Genomic DNA, 12,500 nt, shown 5'->3' with positions numbered 1-12,500 from the left:
CTTTGTTTTATATGCTACCCAGGTTCATGCCTGGACCCAGGGCACTGGAGGGGCTCTGTACTGTGGTGTCTTTCTCTCTCCTTCTGTCTCTGTCTGTGTTTTTACCCATCCAAGTACTAACCAGGCCCGATCCTGCTTAGCTTCTGAGATCAGACGATATCAGGCATGACCGTAGACTGTCTCTGCTTTCCTTCTGAGAAAGTTGGCTTGGAGGGGTGATGGCCCAGTGATAATGAGAAAGAGAGAGAGGAGACTAGAACACCACTCTAGCACATGCAGTGTAAGGAGTCAAAGCCAGGGCCTTGCACACACTCTATTCTCAGGACGCCCTCTGGCTAAACAGCATTTCACTTCTAAGCTCTCAGGCGCTGTGAAGCAGGCCTACTGGGGTTCTCCTTCCCCTCAGGTACACCCCTCTGACTACCAGCCCCCAGTGTATTCATCTGAAGCCTCCATCCCAATGTTCCTGCTCCTCACAGTTCTTCCCCACCCACCTACAGTTGGGTGCTAAGGACCCACTTCCCAGTTGGGGGGCAGACGCTTGAACTCCCTGGGACAGCACCTCAGAGCCAAGACCCAGTCCACTGGGCCTACTCTCCCCTGCAGGGTGACTCCCAGTCAGGCTGCACCACTTTGGGGCCATGTCCCTGCCTTGGTGGTGTCCAACAGCCAGACTTAGAGGAAATCAGGATCCAGCTGGGTGACTCTGCAGGCAAGCGGGCTGGAAGGGGTGTGTGTGAAGGGCACACCTGAGCCCCTCTCTCCATTCTGACACATTCTGACAGAGGATCACACAGTTCTGGGTCCCAATGGCCTACGTAGGGGGCCCTGGCTACAGTGTATCACTAGCACCTTGAAGTGCTGGGCAGGAGGGTCCTTGGGTCCCTCCAGCTCCGGTTCTTATGTTCCCAGCTGCAGGCAATCAGAGGGCAACCTAGTCTCAGGTCGAGTATGTGTTCTGTGGGTCTGAGAGATAGTTCACCTGGTAGAGTTCACATGTTAGCATGCGAGAGGACCTGTCAAGCCCCCATCACCACATGGGAGCACCTTGCACAAGGAGAAGCCTCACAGTCGAGCAGTAGAATGGTGCTTTGGTGTCTCTCCTTTTTCTCTTCTCTCTGCCCAGCTTTGTCTCTCATCCTCTACCTGGAAAAGAAAATCAGCTGGGAGGGGTGAAACCATGCAGGCTCAAAGTCATGGTGGCAAAAATAAAATAAAATAATATGTGTTGGGCACTGGAGTGGCATACCCAGCTGGATGGCAAGCTGGGAGCTGGTATGTGCCGACAGCTTCTGGCGCCAGATGGATCACCACTGACGGGGGGGAGGGGTGTTGGGCTCAGAGGACATGGACCAGGGCCAGGGCCATGACCATGATGCCAGGACACAGCGCCCAGCTTCGTCGATGCCAGAGGTCTGGCCCTGTGCCACCTCAGCACGCCTCACCTCATAGGGCCCTGAAAGGGCTTGGCCTGCTACATTCCTGTGGCTAAGGGCCCATCATCCCCTTGGGGGGACGGGAGTGGGGAAGGCTAGTACTCCAGGAAGTGGAGGTATAATATCCAGGATGTTTTCAGCTGACTGCACTTCTGTGGGTCCCTGTTGAAGCCTCCCTAGTCCCTTACATGCTTTCTCCTTTCACATCTGAGTTCACCTGACCCCCCCCCAATCTGGTCCCCCAAGCCTTCTCTTCCTCAGTTTCCTGCCCGTGGTCTCCCTCGATGAGCAAGGGCGAGTGCCAGGGTCCCAGGAATGACTGCACCCTAACTTCTCCCCCCAGGACCCCTGGATGCACAGGAGTTGTTTGGGGTGGGAGGTTGCTATGGGCAGAGCTGTCCAGTGTCAGCACAGTCATGGCCAAGGAAGAAGCGTCCTGTGGCTGGCAGTGTGAAGCAGGGCAACCCCCGACTGGGGCCTCAGGGCTTTGTCCAACCCCCAGCAGCTGCCTATCACCTCAGAGAGTAGGCAGGGACCAAGGTAAAGGCTAACCTGTGGCTCATCCTAGCTTCTGTTACCCCTCCACACACACACCCTACCTGGGCTTCGCACAGGGACCTACCCCTCTCTCCCCTGGGGAACAAGCAAACAGAGATCTTGGAAGCAGGCAGGGCAAGGAGATGCCTGGTGGCTACACAGGTACAGAAAGGGCATTTGGGAGAGGGAACAGCACTTAATAAACCTGGTTGGAATGCACTGGGAACCAGCAAGAAGAAGGCCAGTTCAGGAACTACTCGGTTCCTGGGAGGGACACGAAAATCACAAGGGCACTGTCTGCCCCAAGAGGAGCCATGCAGCATACAGTTGGGAAGCTCCTACACTGTCTTCCAGGAGCCAGACCCAAGAGGACGCAGAGACTGAGCGCAGAGGCCTGGGACCTGCTGAGGCTCCCTCTGGAGCGGGTGAGTGGGCTGGGGACACAGGACAGGCACTGCCGGCCACAGTGAGAGGTATGTGAGCAGCGGGTTAATGAGGTCAATGCAGTATTTGCTGAGCTGCCACCACCTGCCTCTCTTCCTGTCCCTGCCATGTCCCCCACCAAGCAGACAGATGTCCCCACAGCGGTTCAGAACTCAGGACAGACCCTCTGGCCCACAGATTCCCTCACACTCCTGCTCTGTCTGAGTGCCCCTCCATGTCATTCAGTGTCCTGTCAATATATCTGGGAGAGACAATGCTATTAAGTGCTGCAGACCCCTGCACCCTTACCCAGTCCCTGCCCCAGAGTCACAGCTGGTCCTCATTTTTGTCTGCTCCCTGCATGTTTGAACTTTCCCCAAAGTCACCAGTTCAGGTGACATGAGTAGGACTCTATGAGTCGCAGACATATTTCAGGTCTAGGGCTTGGCAACCTGGGCCTGCTTTATGTATGCAGGAGTGCGTGTGCTGTGTGACTCTGGAGAAATGACTTAAGTTCTCTGAGCCTATTCAGAGGCCCCATTTTGGATGCCATGGGGGAAAGAGGTGGGACTGGGCAATGAGGCTTAGGGCTGCCCATAGTCCGTTGTTACTTAGCATGAAAAGGTTAACATTTGGGGAGGTCAGAGCAAGCCTGCCATTTCCCAGTGCCCCCACCCCACCCCCTCTGGGCCACTCGATGCCCTTGCTCCTTCTTTCCTCCTCCCTGCTTGAACCTCTGGGCACTGTGTGACTGAAACATGGTGACTGCATCTTACAGGCCTGGAAGAGGGCACTGCTAGCAGCCCTCACCCATGCCAGCCTTGCTCTTGCTCCCCAGGAGCAGAATGGAGACAGCCATCATGCAGGGGACTGGCGGGGGCCAGGTAGGGACACGCTCCCCCTCCCCATGAGGAGCAGGAAGTACCAGGAGGGGCCGGACGCTGCAGAGAGGAGGCCCCGGGAGGGCAGCCACTCCCCGCTGGACAGTGCAGACGTCCGGGTGCAGATGCCACGCACGGTAGGCCTGAGAGCAGAGGGGGGCAAGGTCCAAGACTGCACAATGAGCCTGGGAGGGGTGACCACAACACCACCTTGGCCTGCACTATCCCTTGGGGCCCTGGTAGGCACAGGCCTGTTCATGGCACAGGAACAGAGTGCAGCGTGCCCATCACTGCACCTGGCCTAGAAGCCTCATGGGGTGAGACCAGCTCAGTACTATGGCCCAGGTGTGGAGCTCCAGTCAGTACAGGTGGGCAGCCAGCCAGGGACAGGTGAACTAGTGGTCAGGCACTTGAGACAGCTGTGGAGTGGAGCCAGGCCTCTTGCTGCTTGGCAGTGCCCCGCTGTGTCCTTGAGCCTGACTGGTCACTCCCAGGGTGCAGAAGCAGTCCAGATTTGGAGCACGCTGGAGGGCAGCTCACGTGCATAGCCAAACCAGGTACAGAGGTCAACCTGGAAGCCCCTGTGCAGAACAGCTGGGTCCAAACCTCCAGAATTCATCTAAAAATAGTTCTCAGCAAGGGCTTAATCAGCACCTTCGCAGCCTGTGGGGGGCGTGGGCGCTGAGTATTCTTAGCTTAAGGCGCTGCTTTGCACCCCTCTTTGCCACCAGGCCTGTGGGGGCCCCGAGACCCCGTTTGACTCCCTTCTGTCCCACAGAGTCCCCACTTGTCCCACCTTGGCCAGGACCTGTCTACTCTCATAAGTAACAAGGCAAGGAGGGTCCTGGCTGGGCCGGCCACCCCTACAGAAACTGTCCCTTCTGGCAGGGGGCATCAGACCAGAGCCCTGTTGAGAGGGACTCTTGATGACACTGCATAGTGTTTGTAGAGGGCCAGCTCCCCCACTCCCATGCCATGCAGGGGCCTCCTGGCTGGCACAACCCCACAGAGGTAAGGGTGTCTGGGGTTTGTGCTGGCTGGTGCTGGGGGCAGCGGGCACAGTAGGACGTGAACCCTGGCCAGAAAAGATTTAAGGTACTAGAGAGCCAGGGTGGACTCTAGAGGGAGGGAATTGGCCCCAGGGTTACCTCAGTGTGGAGCATATGCATCCATTGATGTATTGTAATTGGGAGGGGCATAAACCCTGTACTCCGGGTGCCTAGCCTCCCCTCCCCTCCCCCCACAGCAGGAAGAGCAAAGATAGGTGTGTCTTTTGACTCTCTGTACCCCCAGCATTACCAGCACCCCCCACACATAAGGCTGCTTTTAAAGTCTCCCTAGAAAGGCAACCAAGATAGAAATGGGCTACAGAAGCCCCCCACCCCCCTACCTGTGTATCCTTTCCTGGACCTTGTGCCAAATAGACATGCAGACTAGTGACCTATAGTGATTTTTTTTTTTTTATCAGCCCCAAGAGGGGGAAACTGAGGCAAAGAGAAGTGAAAAAAAAAATGACCTGAGGGCTTCCAACTAGTCACAGTGGAACTGGGGTTCCAAGACCAGGATCAAAAGCTCCAAGGCATCCTCAAGCTGGAGGACATGGCAGGACTCCCCCAGGGCAGTCCCTTTGAAATGCATCCTGCTGGCTTTTAGCTCAAGGCCCAGACCCCAAGGTGGCTGAGGTCCCTGCCCTCCAGGCACCTGGCCCAGCTCCCTTCTAAGCAAAGTCCTCCTGGGAAGGTCTTGGGGATGCCGCTGGTGTGTGTGTGTGGGGGGGGGGGTATTTTCCTGAGGACCAGGATGGAAGGGGCAGCCTGAGGGACAGAGAAGGACCTAGGAGGGGCTCACTGTCCCTGTCCTTGGCTCGCCTCTCCTGCTGGGGCTCAAAGCCGGCTTCCCAGGCACCAGCTGGGCCACAGGGCTGGGCTGAGCCCCACTGGGAGCCTGAGGCTAAGACCCACCCCAGGCAGGCAGGCTCCAAGATGGACAGGAGAGGGTGAGGTGGGCGCCACAGAGCTGGGTAAGGTCACAGGGCAACTGGAGGGGAGTGCATGCATGGAGAAGTCACTCCACTGGCCTGAGTGGCCGTAGCCTGAAGTAACTGCTCAGCATTGTTTTCAGGGAAATCCATCTCCCAGTGTTTATAGAGCTGCCTCTGTGCTTGCGTGTGTATGTGTGTGAGAAGGAGAGGGAGTACAGCAGTGAGGGCGGGTGGGCGGGCCCAGCTCTCACCCAGGATCCTATTTAAACATGCAGCCAAGAGAGGCTCAGTGGGTCCTGGTGACAAGGCAGCACTAGGAGCCGTGGCTGAGTGGCGGCACCCCACTCGTCGGCATCCTTCCTGGGCTCCACGTGGCCGAACATCCCCCTAGCCCTGGGGTGCTGCTGCTGGAGCGGGCTACGGATCCAGTGTGAGTGTGGGGGTCCCCCACACAGGTGGAGGGAGGTCTGTGTGTAGCTGTGCTAACAGGGTCCTTTTGGGAGGCTAGGGCAGGTGAGCATGCATGGGGAGGAGAGGGCTGGAGAGGGGGAATGGTCAGCTCTCTGGCAGCCAAGCCCAAAGCGGGGGGGGGGCGGGGGGGACCTGGGTTCCAGTGGGTTGTACTTGACCCAGCTGCCTCCCCATCAGAGCCCTGGGCAGTTCTGCAGGGTGTGAGGAAACTTGGAGGGACACCTCCTTCCTTGGCAGAAACTGGGCAGAGACCCCGGCCACAGCGACGAGTGAAACCTAAGGAGAAATTCAGACTTGGGCAAAAGGACAGGGATGGGGGCGAAAACAAGTTGAAGTGGGGGGTATTCTCTGAGCACTGCCCCCCCGAGTGTGTCCTACTGGGCTCATGTTCAGGGACCTGTGTTTCGAGGCCAGGATGGTGTCTAAAGTGCTTGAGGCCTCCCCATTTTCGCCAAGTCCAAGAGGAGGAAAGCGGCCCCCCTGGAGTAAGTGGGGGGCGCTGTCCAGCCCCCAGCAAATTTCAGGCCTCAGGCCAGGAGACAGACCTGGGGGGACTGTCAGATGGTTGTGAAGGGTCCTGCCCAGCCTGGCAGCCCCACAGTGTGATGGAGCCCAGAGAAGCCAGACTCAAGGTCTTCCCAGAGTGTCCCTGGAGCCCCAAGTTTCAATAGGGGGCATAGAGTGTGGCACATGCATGTCAGGGTCACAGCTGGGAACCTGACCTCATTTACCTGACTCACTGCCCACCTGGGGGGACCCAGCTGGGGCCAGATACAGGAGTACAGGGGCAGGTGCAGTTGTCCCCTGGAATGGGGGGGGTGCTTAGGCGAGGGCCTATCAAGAGCAGACCCACAAGCCTGAGGGAGGGAAGGCCCTGCACCTCCCCCGACACCTTGCCACCCCTGGCACCACCTTTCCCACCCCTCCAGGCTCGGGGGGGGGGGGGGGCGGGGGGGGCGGGGAAGAGCAGGGAGGAGTGTTTGTTTAAACTTTCCCGTGCCATTGGGTGGGGCCTTTAGGGGTGAGTCGGGACCCTCTGGGGGTGGGACTCCAAATGGAGTCTCTTCCACATCCCACAGCACTGGCTTTAGGAACACCTCTAAACACACGTGCGCGTGCACCCCGCTGCTGGGTCCCCGTGCTTTCAGGAGCTCAGCTCTCAGAGCAGCGCCTACCCAGCTCTTGTTCCCCGGAACCAGAGCTGCGCCCCCTCCCCCAGATGACTGTATGACCTGGATTGTGCAGTGGTGCTGGCATTTGTGGTTGTCATGCCTGGCTGGCAGTCCCAAAACTTCAGTCCCACCTCTGAGCCAGTCCTGAGAGGCTCCAGCAGGCTGGGCAGAGGCACTGGTTCCCAGGGGAGGTAGATGGGCCTCAATTTGCAGCCTGGGTGCTCTGTTAAGCCTCCTCAACCATTAACCTCCAGGGTTGGGGATGAGGCAGGGAGCCTGCTCTGACTCTGCCTTTTGGGTTTGGATCCCCCTGTATGGATGTGTGAAGTGGGCCCCAAGGTATAGGTGAGGCTCCTGCTTCTCAACCCACCTCTTCCCTCCAGAATGAACTCCTCTGAGGGCCGCCCTGACCCCTGGTTATACATGTCCATGTCCCCACGGGGCACCCCTAGAATGCACAGTGACAGAGAGTCCTTATGGTCTAGCAGAAGCCTGTGCTCCCATCCAGCTCTGCCCCAGCCACCCCCGCAGCCCTGGGCTACCATGCCACCCACAGAGCCACCCACCTGGACCTGGGAGGACTGACCATCCCATCTCACACTCAGTTCCTTTTGGTCCCTATACACCCACTGTCCTCTAGGACTGGGACTCATCCCCCACCCCTAGTCCAGGCTCCAGGCCTTTGGTGATATGAGCCATATTGCTGCATATAGCCCTGGCACAGAGACTACTTCTGGGATGTATACCATATACCACTGTGCTGTGCCAGTGGCCAGGATCCCAGGACCCCAGGACGCAAGCTCAGAAGGTCAACTTATGTACATAGGAGAACTCTTGGGGGCGGGGGCCTAGGCAGGCTCCAGGGAGTAGGGGGCCATTGAAGCATTAGCTGGGGCAGGTGGCAGGGAGGAGACGGCCAAGGAGAATGGCAACGAGTGAGAGGACAGCAATGGTGCTAAAGCTGGGGGTGGGGGGACACCTGCAGATGCCAGTGAAGGTTTTGTCCTTCACTGGGGATAAGCCACGCCAGCTGTGTCTGTGAGGGTCCAGTGAGAGGCTGAGGCTGACTGCCACTCTGCTTCCCAGAGCATCCCTCGGGCCCCATCCTCGGATGAGGAGTGTTTCTTTGACCTGCTGAGCAAGTTCCAGAGCAGCCGCATGGACGATCAGCGCTGTCCCCTGGAGGAGAACCAGCCCGGGGCTGCAGAGGCCACAGCCGCCCCCACGCTGGAGGAGAGGATGGGTGAGTGTCCTGTCCAGCGTCACCTTAGCTTTGAGAAGTGTAGGGGGGAGTGTCCCCCTCCCCATGCCCCCTACTAGCCCTCGCTTCTGAGGGGCAGAGCCAACCAGCTGCAAAGTGCCCCTTGTCACTGCAGCACCCCCGTCCCCCGCCTCACCCAGAGCAGCATCCTGGGAAGGCTGTAATCATCCCCGCCTTCCGGAACACACCGTGTCAGACATCAGCCGCCTCGGAGGGTGTGGGAGGCCAGGCTCCCCTGCCATCACTTCCTGGGAGCCCCAGCAAGGGACGTGGGCCTGGAACAACTGAGAGCAACTCGGGTCTGGGGTCCCTTGGTGTGTTCCCAGCTCTGCATTACACCCCGCAGTGGGAGCTATCTTGAGGTAAGGCCAGTGGCCCCCCGGGATCCCCTCACCCTGGTCTCCCTGCCTGTTGCTCACAGCTCAGCCCTCGATGACAGCCTCTCCCCAGACGGAGGAGTTCTTCGACCTCATTGCCAGCTCCCAGAGCCGCCGCCTGGATGACCAGCGGGCCAGCGTGGGCAGTCTGCCCGGCCTGCGCATCACCCACAACAACCTCGGACACCTGCGCGGTGACGGGGACCCCCAGGAGCCTGGTGACGAGTTCTTCAACATGCTCATCAAGTGCCAGGTGGGTCTGAGAGCCAGAGAAGCGGCACCCCTCCATGGGGGTAGGGGCAGGTGGGGGCAGGTGGAGGGGTGGTCCTTAGGCTCTGGTCACACTGCTCAGCCCTGACCATGCCCCATCCTGTTAGCTCCGCCCTGTCTGCTTCCACAACTCAGGGCTCCCCCACCTCATGGCATTGCCCTTATCATGCAGAAGCTTGGGAGTGGGTTGCTGGGTCTTGGCCTTGAAGCCCCTCCCTCCAGCCTCCACATTTGCAGTCAGATGCTCTACCACTGAGCTATACCCCCTAGCCTCCACATCTGGATGCCAACAGCCAAGGGCCAGAGGCACTCACACAGCAGGGAGAGCTGGATGAGTCTCTATGTCCCATGGGGCCCCCTCAAAGGCAGGCAGGGGAAAACCTGCACTGAGCCTGCTGGGAGTGGGGGAGCAGCACACCCCCAATGCCCTGCCTGCTGGCATGCATCCAGATCTGACATTCCTTCCCGCAGAGGAGAGGAAAGCTTTGCCCGCCCTCTGACCCTGCCCCATCTGAGCGCCCCTCAGCCCCCCGCCTGCATGCATGGTGGCTGCGCCGGCTCCTGCAGCTGCACCGGCTCCCTGTTCTGCTGCGCCAGACCCTGCAGAGAAGCCCCCCACAGGCATCAGCCCCCAGACTCTGACCATGATTCTGACCCACGGGACCTGAAGAGCCCCACACTACACCATGGTGTCTGGAAGTTGTGCCCCAGCCTGTCCCAGCAGACCTAGAGGAACCCCAACAGCCCCATCTCCAAGCCTGGGCACCCTACCCCACTGGCTAGCTTACCACCTGCTCTTTCTGGTGACTGCTCATGGGGCTGGGGTTGGGGGGACGGGCAGTATGTGACTCTGAAGCCTGACCAGCCCTTCTAAGCTGGCTCTGCCCCTGGGCAGGCACATACTCTGCCTTGCCCACTGAGCCCACGAAGCCCTGGGGTGGGGAGGCTGCTGACTTCCATGTGTGTGCCTAGTCCTCCAGAATTGATGACCAGCGCTGCCCGCCGCCTGACGTGCTGCCCCGAGGTCCCACCATGCCCGACGAGGACTTCTTCAGCCTTATCCAGAGGGTGCAGGCCAAGCGCATGGATGAGCAGCGGGTGGACCTCGCTGGGAGCCCTGAGCCAGAGGTGGGCGGGCCACCAGAGCCCAGGCAGCAGTGCCAGCCGGGCACCAGCTAAGGCCTTGCTCCCACAACCGAGCCCACCTCTCGCAACTCTAGGACCCAGAGGGGTCCAGTCACCCACAATGCCCTCAGTCCCCTGAGAAGCCACGTGGTCACGGCTGAGGGTGGGCTACAGACCTCCAGCCCCCCCCACAAGGGGCACGTAGCCTCTCAGTACCCCCTTCCCCAAGGCAGCAGGCTTGACACAGGGTTGCCTGTGGGGCTAGGGGGTCATACTTCTGTCCAGAGCTGACCTCCCCAAGGTACACAGCTTCCCACAGGCTGCCCTGCGCTATCCCACCCCTGTCCAAGGCCAGCTGGGCCCTCAGCATGTCGGCCCGAACCCCGGTGCTGTCCACACCCTCTCTCCCCTCTCCCTGCCCAGCCAAATGTGAAAATCCTGCTGCCTCTCCCAAGCCCCCAAAGTGTCTCTGATGCCCCATCTCTGGGTAAGCTAGTGACATGGACCTTCCTATCCTCCCAAAGTTGTCCCCAGGGCCCAGGGACATCCCCAGGCAGAGCCCTCTCCCTCCTACCTGGGGGAAGGTGAAGGAGGAAGATGGCACAGAAACTCTGTAGCCTGTCCCCCAAGCCCCTAGGCTAGGTCCTGCACTTTAGCCCCAATCTAATTGAGTTCTGATGTGGGGAGGGGGCAGCTAAGGCAGTCCTCAGCACCAAGCCCCAGGAACGGGAGACATTGTGAGAGTGGAGCCTCACTCCAGCAGGGTGGGAATGGTGCCAACTCTGTGGCCATGGCCAAAGTCAGTGGGTCAGTGAGAGCCTGCCTTGGCACTCCCCTAGCCCCCCCCCAAAGGTGCACCCATCCCACCTGTTGGGAGAGATGACAACATTGCCTTTTCCCATGGGAAGGGCCCAGCCCCAGCCCCCACAATATCAGCCTGAGGAGTGGGCAGGAGACAGGCCCCCTCCAGGAACAGTCATCTGCTCTTGTTAAGACCCCTCCCTGCCTGGGCCCACCTCCTGCCCCCCCCCCCAGCCAGCTCCCCTGTAGATCCCTGGGTACCACCATCCTGAGGTGTAGCTTGGGGGGCTTTGGGTAGAGGCTGGCCCTGGCTCAGTGTGCAGCTCAGGGCAGGGTCGGGGGTGCGGGTCCCAGGCAGCCCGCATACTTGAATGTACGTGTGTATTTATTGCCACATGTGTTTGCCATGCTGTTCGTGGGTCCTTTCCAACCCAACAGGTACTTTTGTTTTTTTGTTTCCCCTCCCCAAAATAAAGTCTGCCAAGTGAAACCTGTCTGGTCAGGGTTCATGCTGGGATGGGGGTCTTGGTCCTTCAAGAGACACTGCTGACTTAAATGAGTGAGCATCCAGGCATCCTGTTCTGTGCAGAGGGCCTGGGGTTCAGAAGCAGCCTGCTCAGGCTGCTCCCTTACACCCCCCCCCCCAATACATCAGCACAGCCCCCAGAAGCCTCTCTGCTCTGTTTTAAATTCTGTGAGAGATTGAGCTCAGAGAGGCCAAGTGACTCTTTCCAAGGAACACAGCCAGAGGGGGCTGCTGCTGGAGGCCACAGCGCCTTCATTCTCTGAACCCCACACTCCCGTTGGGCTGTAGGGGCATGAAACAGAGCTGCTTAACACTTTGATGCCAAGATACAGAGAGCACATGGTGGAGCTAGACAACCCAAAGAGGACAGGTGACTCTGCTTTCCCCAAGTGGACCCCCTCATCTGCACAGCCTCTTGTGGGCAAGACTCTGACACCACCCTTCTCCCCCTCAAAAGGCTCTGTCCCAGGAGATCAATTCCATGGGGTCTGGTAAGTGTGCATATTGAAGGAGTTAGGAGCCCCCAAAATGCTGGCAGTCAGAGCACATGGCTGAATGACTGTCCCTGGTCTGGACTCCATGTCCTACTGGGAACCTTCTGTCGGGAGCTCTGAAAGGCAGATGGGGACCTGCACGGCAGCCTTGTCCCCCATCCACCTCCAGGTCCTGAAACCCACTACACAGGTTGAGCCCCCTCCTCCCCATCCAGGTCTACACAAGGCAGAGGCCCATCTAGAGGAGAGAGGTAGGCAGAGCAGTGGGTCTTGATTCTGGAAACACAGCCTGAGCTGAGAAATGCTATATGCATGTGCGCCTGCACAGCAAAGGGCAAGAGAGCCAGGAATGGCCCAGCCAGCCCCCACTGTTGATAAGGGGCAAGGCACCAAGCTCTAGGGACTCCCTGGGAAGCCAAAGGACAGCCTGTGTCACAGAAAGGAACCAGCTTGAGAAAGGTGCTCCCAATCCAGCAGCCACCATAAAGCAGTGTCCCCAGTAGAGATGCCTGGGTCTGGGAGCTGGTGGTAGCAGGAGAGGCCTCTGAATGTCCCTGGGAAATCACACTTGCCAGGACTCTGCAGGCACAACTCCTGAATTAGGCTCTCTGGGGAGAGGGGCCTGGACTGAGTTTGTGAGAGGAAATGGCTGGAAGGGCGGGCAGGAACTAGAAGCCACAGTAAGCATAAACATCTGAGGGCGAGGCCATGCTGTTTTCAAATACAGGTTTTATTGACATTCAGG

At 59.0% G+C, this 12,500-nt stretch overlaps 1 protein-coding gene across 5 annotated transcripts in view; it reads left to right on the top strand.

The window, feature by feature from the left end:
- The window catches only part of GPSM1 (G protein signaling modulator 1), a 29,441-nt gene extending 18,216 nt beyond the window's left edge, over window positions 1-11,225 (top strand). For 2 of the 5 annotated variants that reach the window (XM_007521461.3, XM_007521460.3), the window contains exons 10-14: window positions 2,328-2,398; window positions 3,235-3,414; window positions 7,988-8,144; window positions 8,584-8,792; window positions 9,782-11,225. In XM_007521461.3, coding sequence (XP_007521523.1) covers window positions 2,328-2,398; window positions 3,235-3,414; window positions 7,988-8,144; window positions 8,584-8,792; window positions 9,782-9,988 — 824 coding nt within the window. In that variant the 3' untranslated portion in view covers window positions 9,989-11,225. Of the gene's footprint in view, window positions 1-2,327; window positions 2,399-3,234; window positions 3,415-5,545; window positions 5,689-7,987; window positions 8,145-8,583; window positions 8,793-9,280; window positions 9,749-9,781 lie in introns of those variants that run through there. The other 3 variants (XM_060199388.1, XM_016187431.2, XM_016187432.2) reach the window with 3 other exon arrangements.
- The last annotated feature ends 1,275 nt before the right edge of the window (window positions 11,226-12,500 follow it).

This window comes from Erinaceus europaeus, chromosome 10 (assembly GCF_950295315.1).
Source record: "Erinaceus europaeus chromosome 10, mEriEur2.1, whole genome shotgun sequence".
Taxonomy (NCBI): Eukaryota; Metazoa; Chordata; class Mammalia; order Eulipotyphla; family Erinaceidae; genus Erinaceus; species Erinaceus europaeus.
This window is presented reverse-complemented; position numbering and strand designations above follow the sequence as displayed.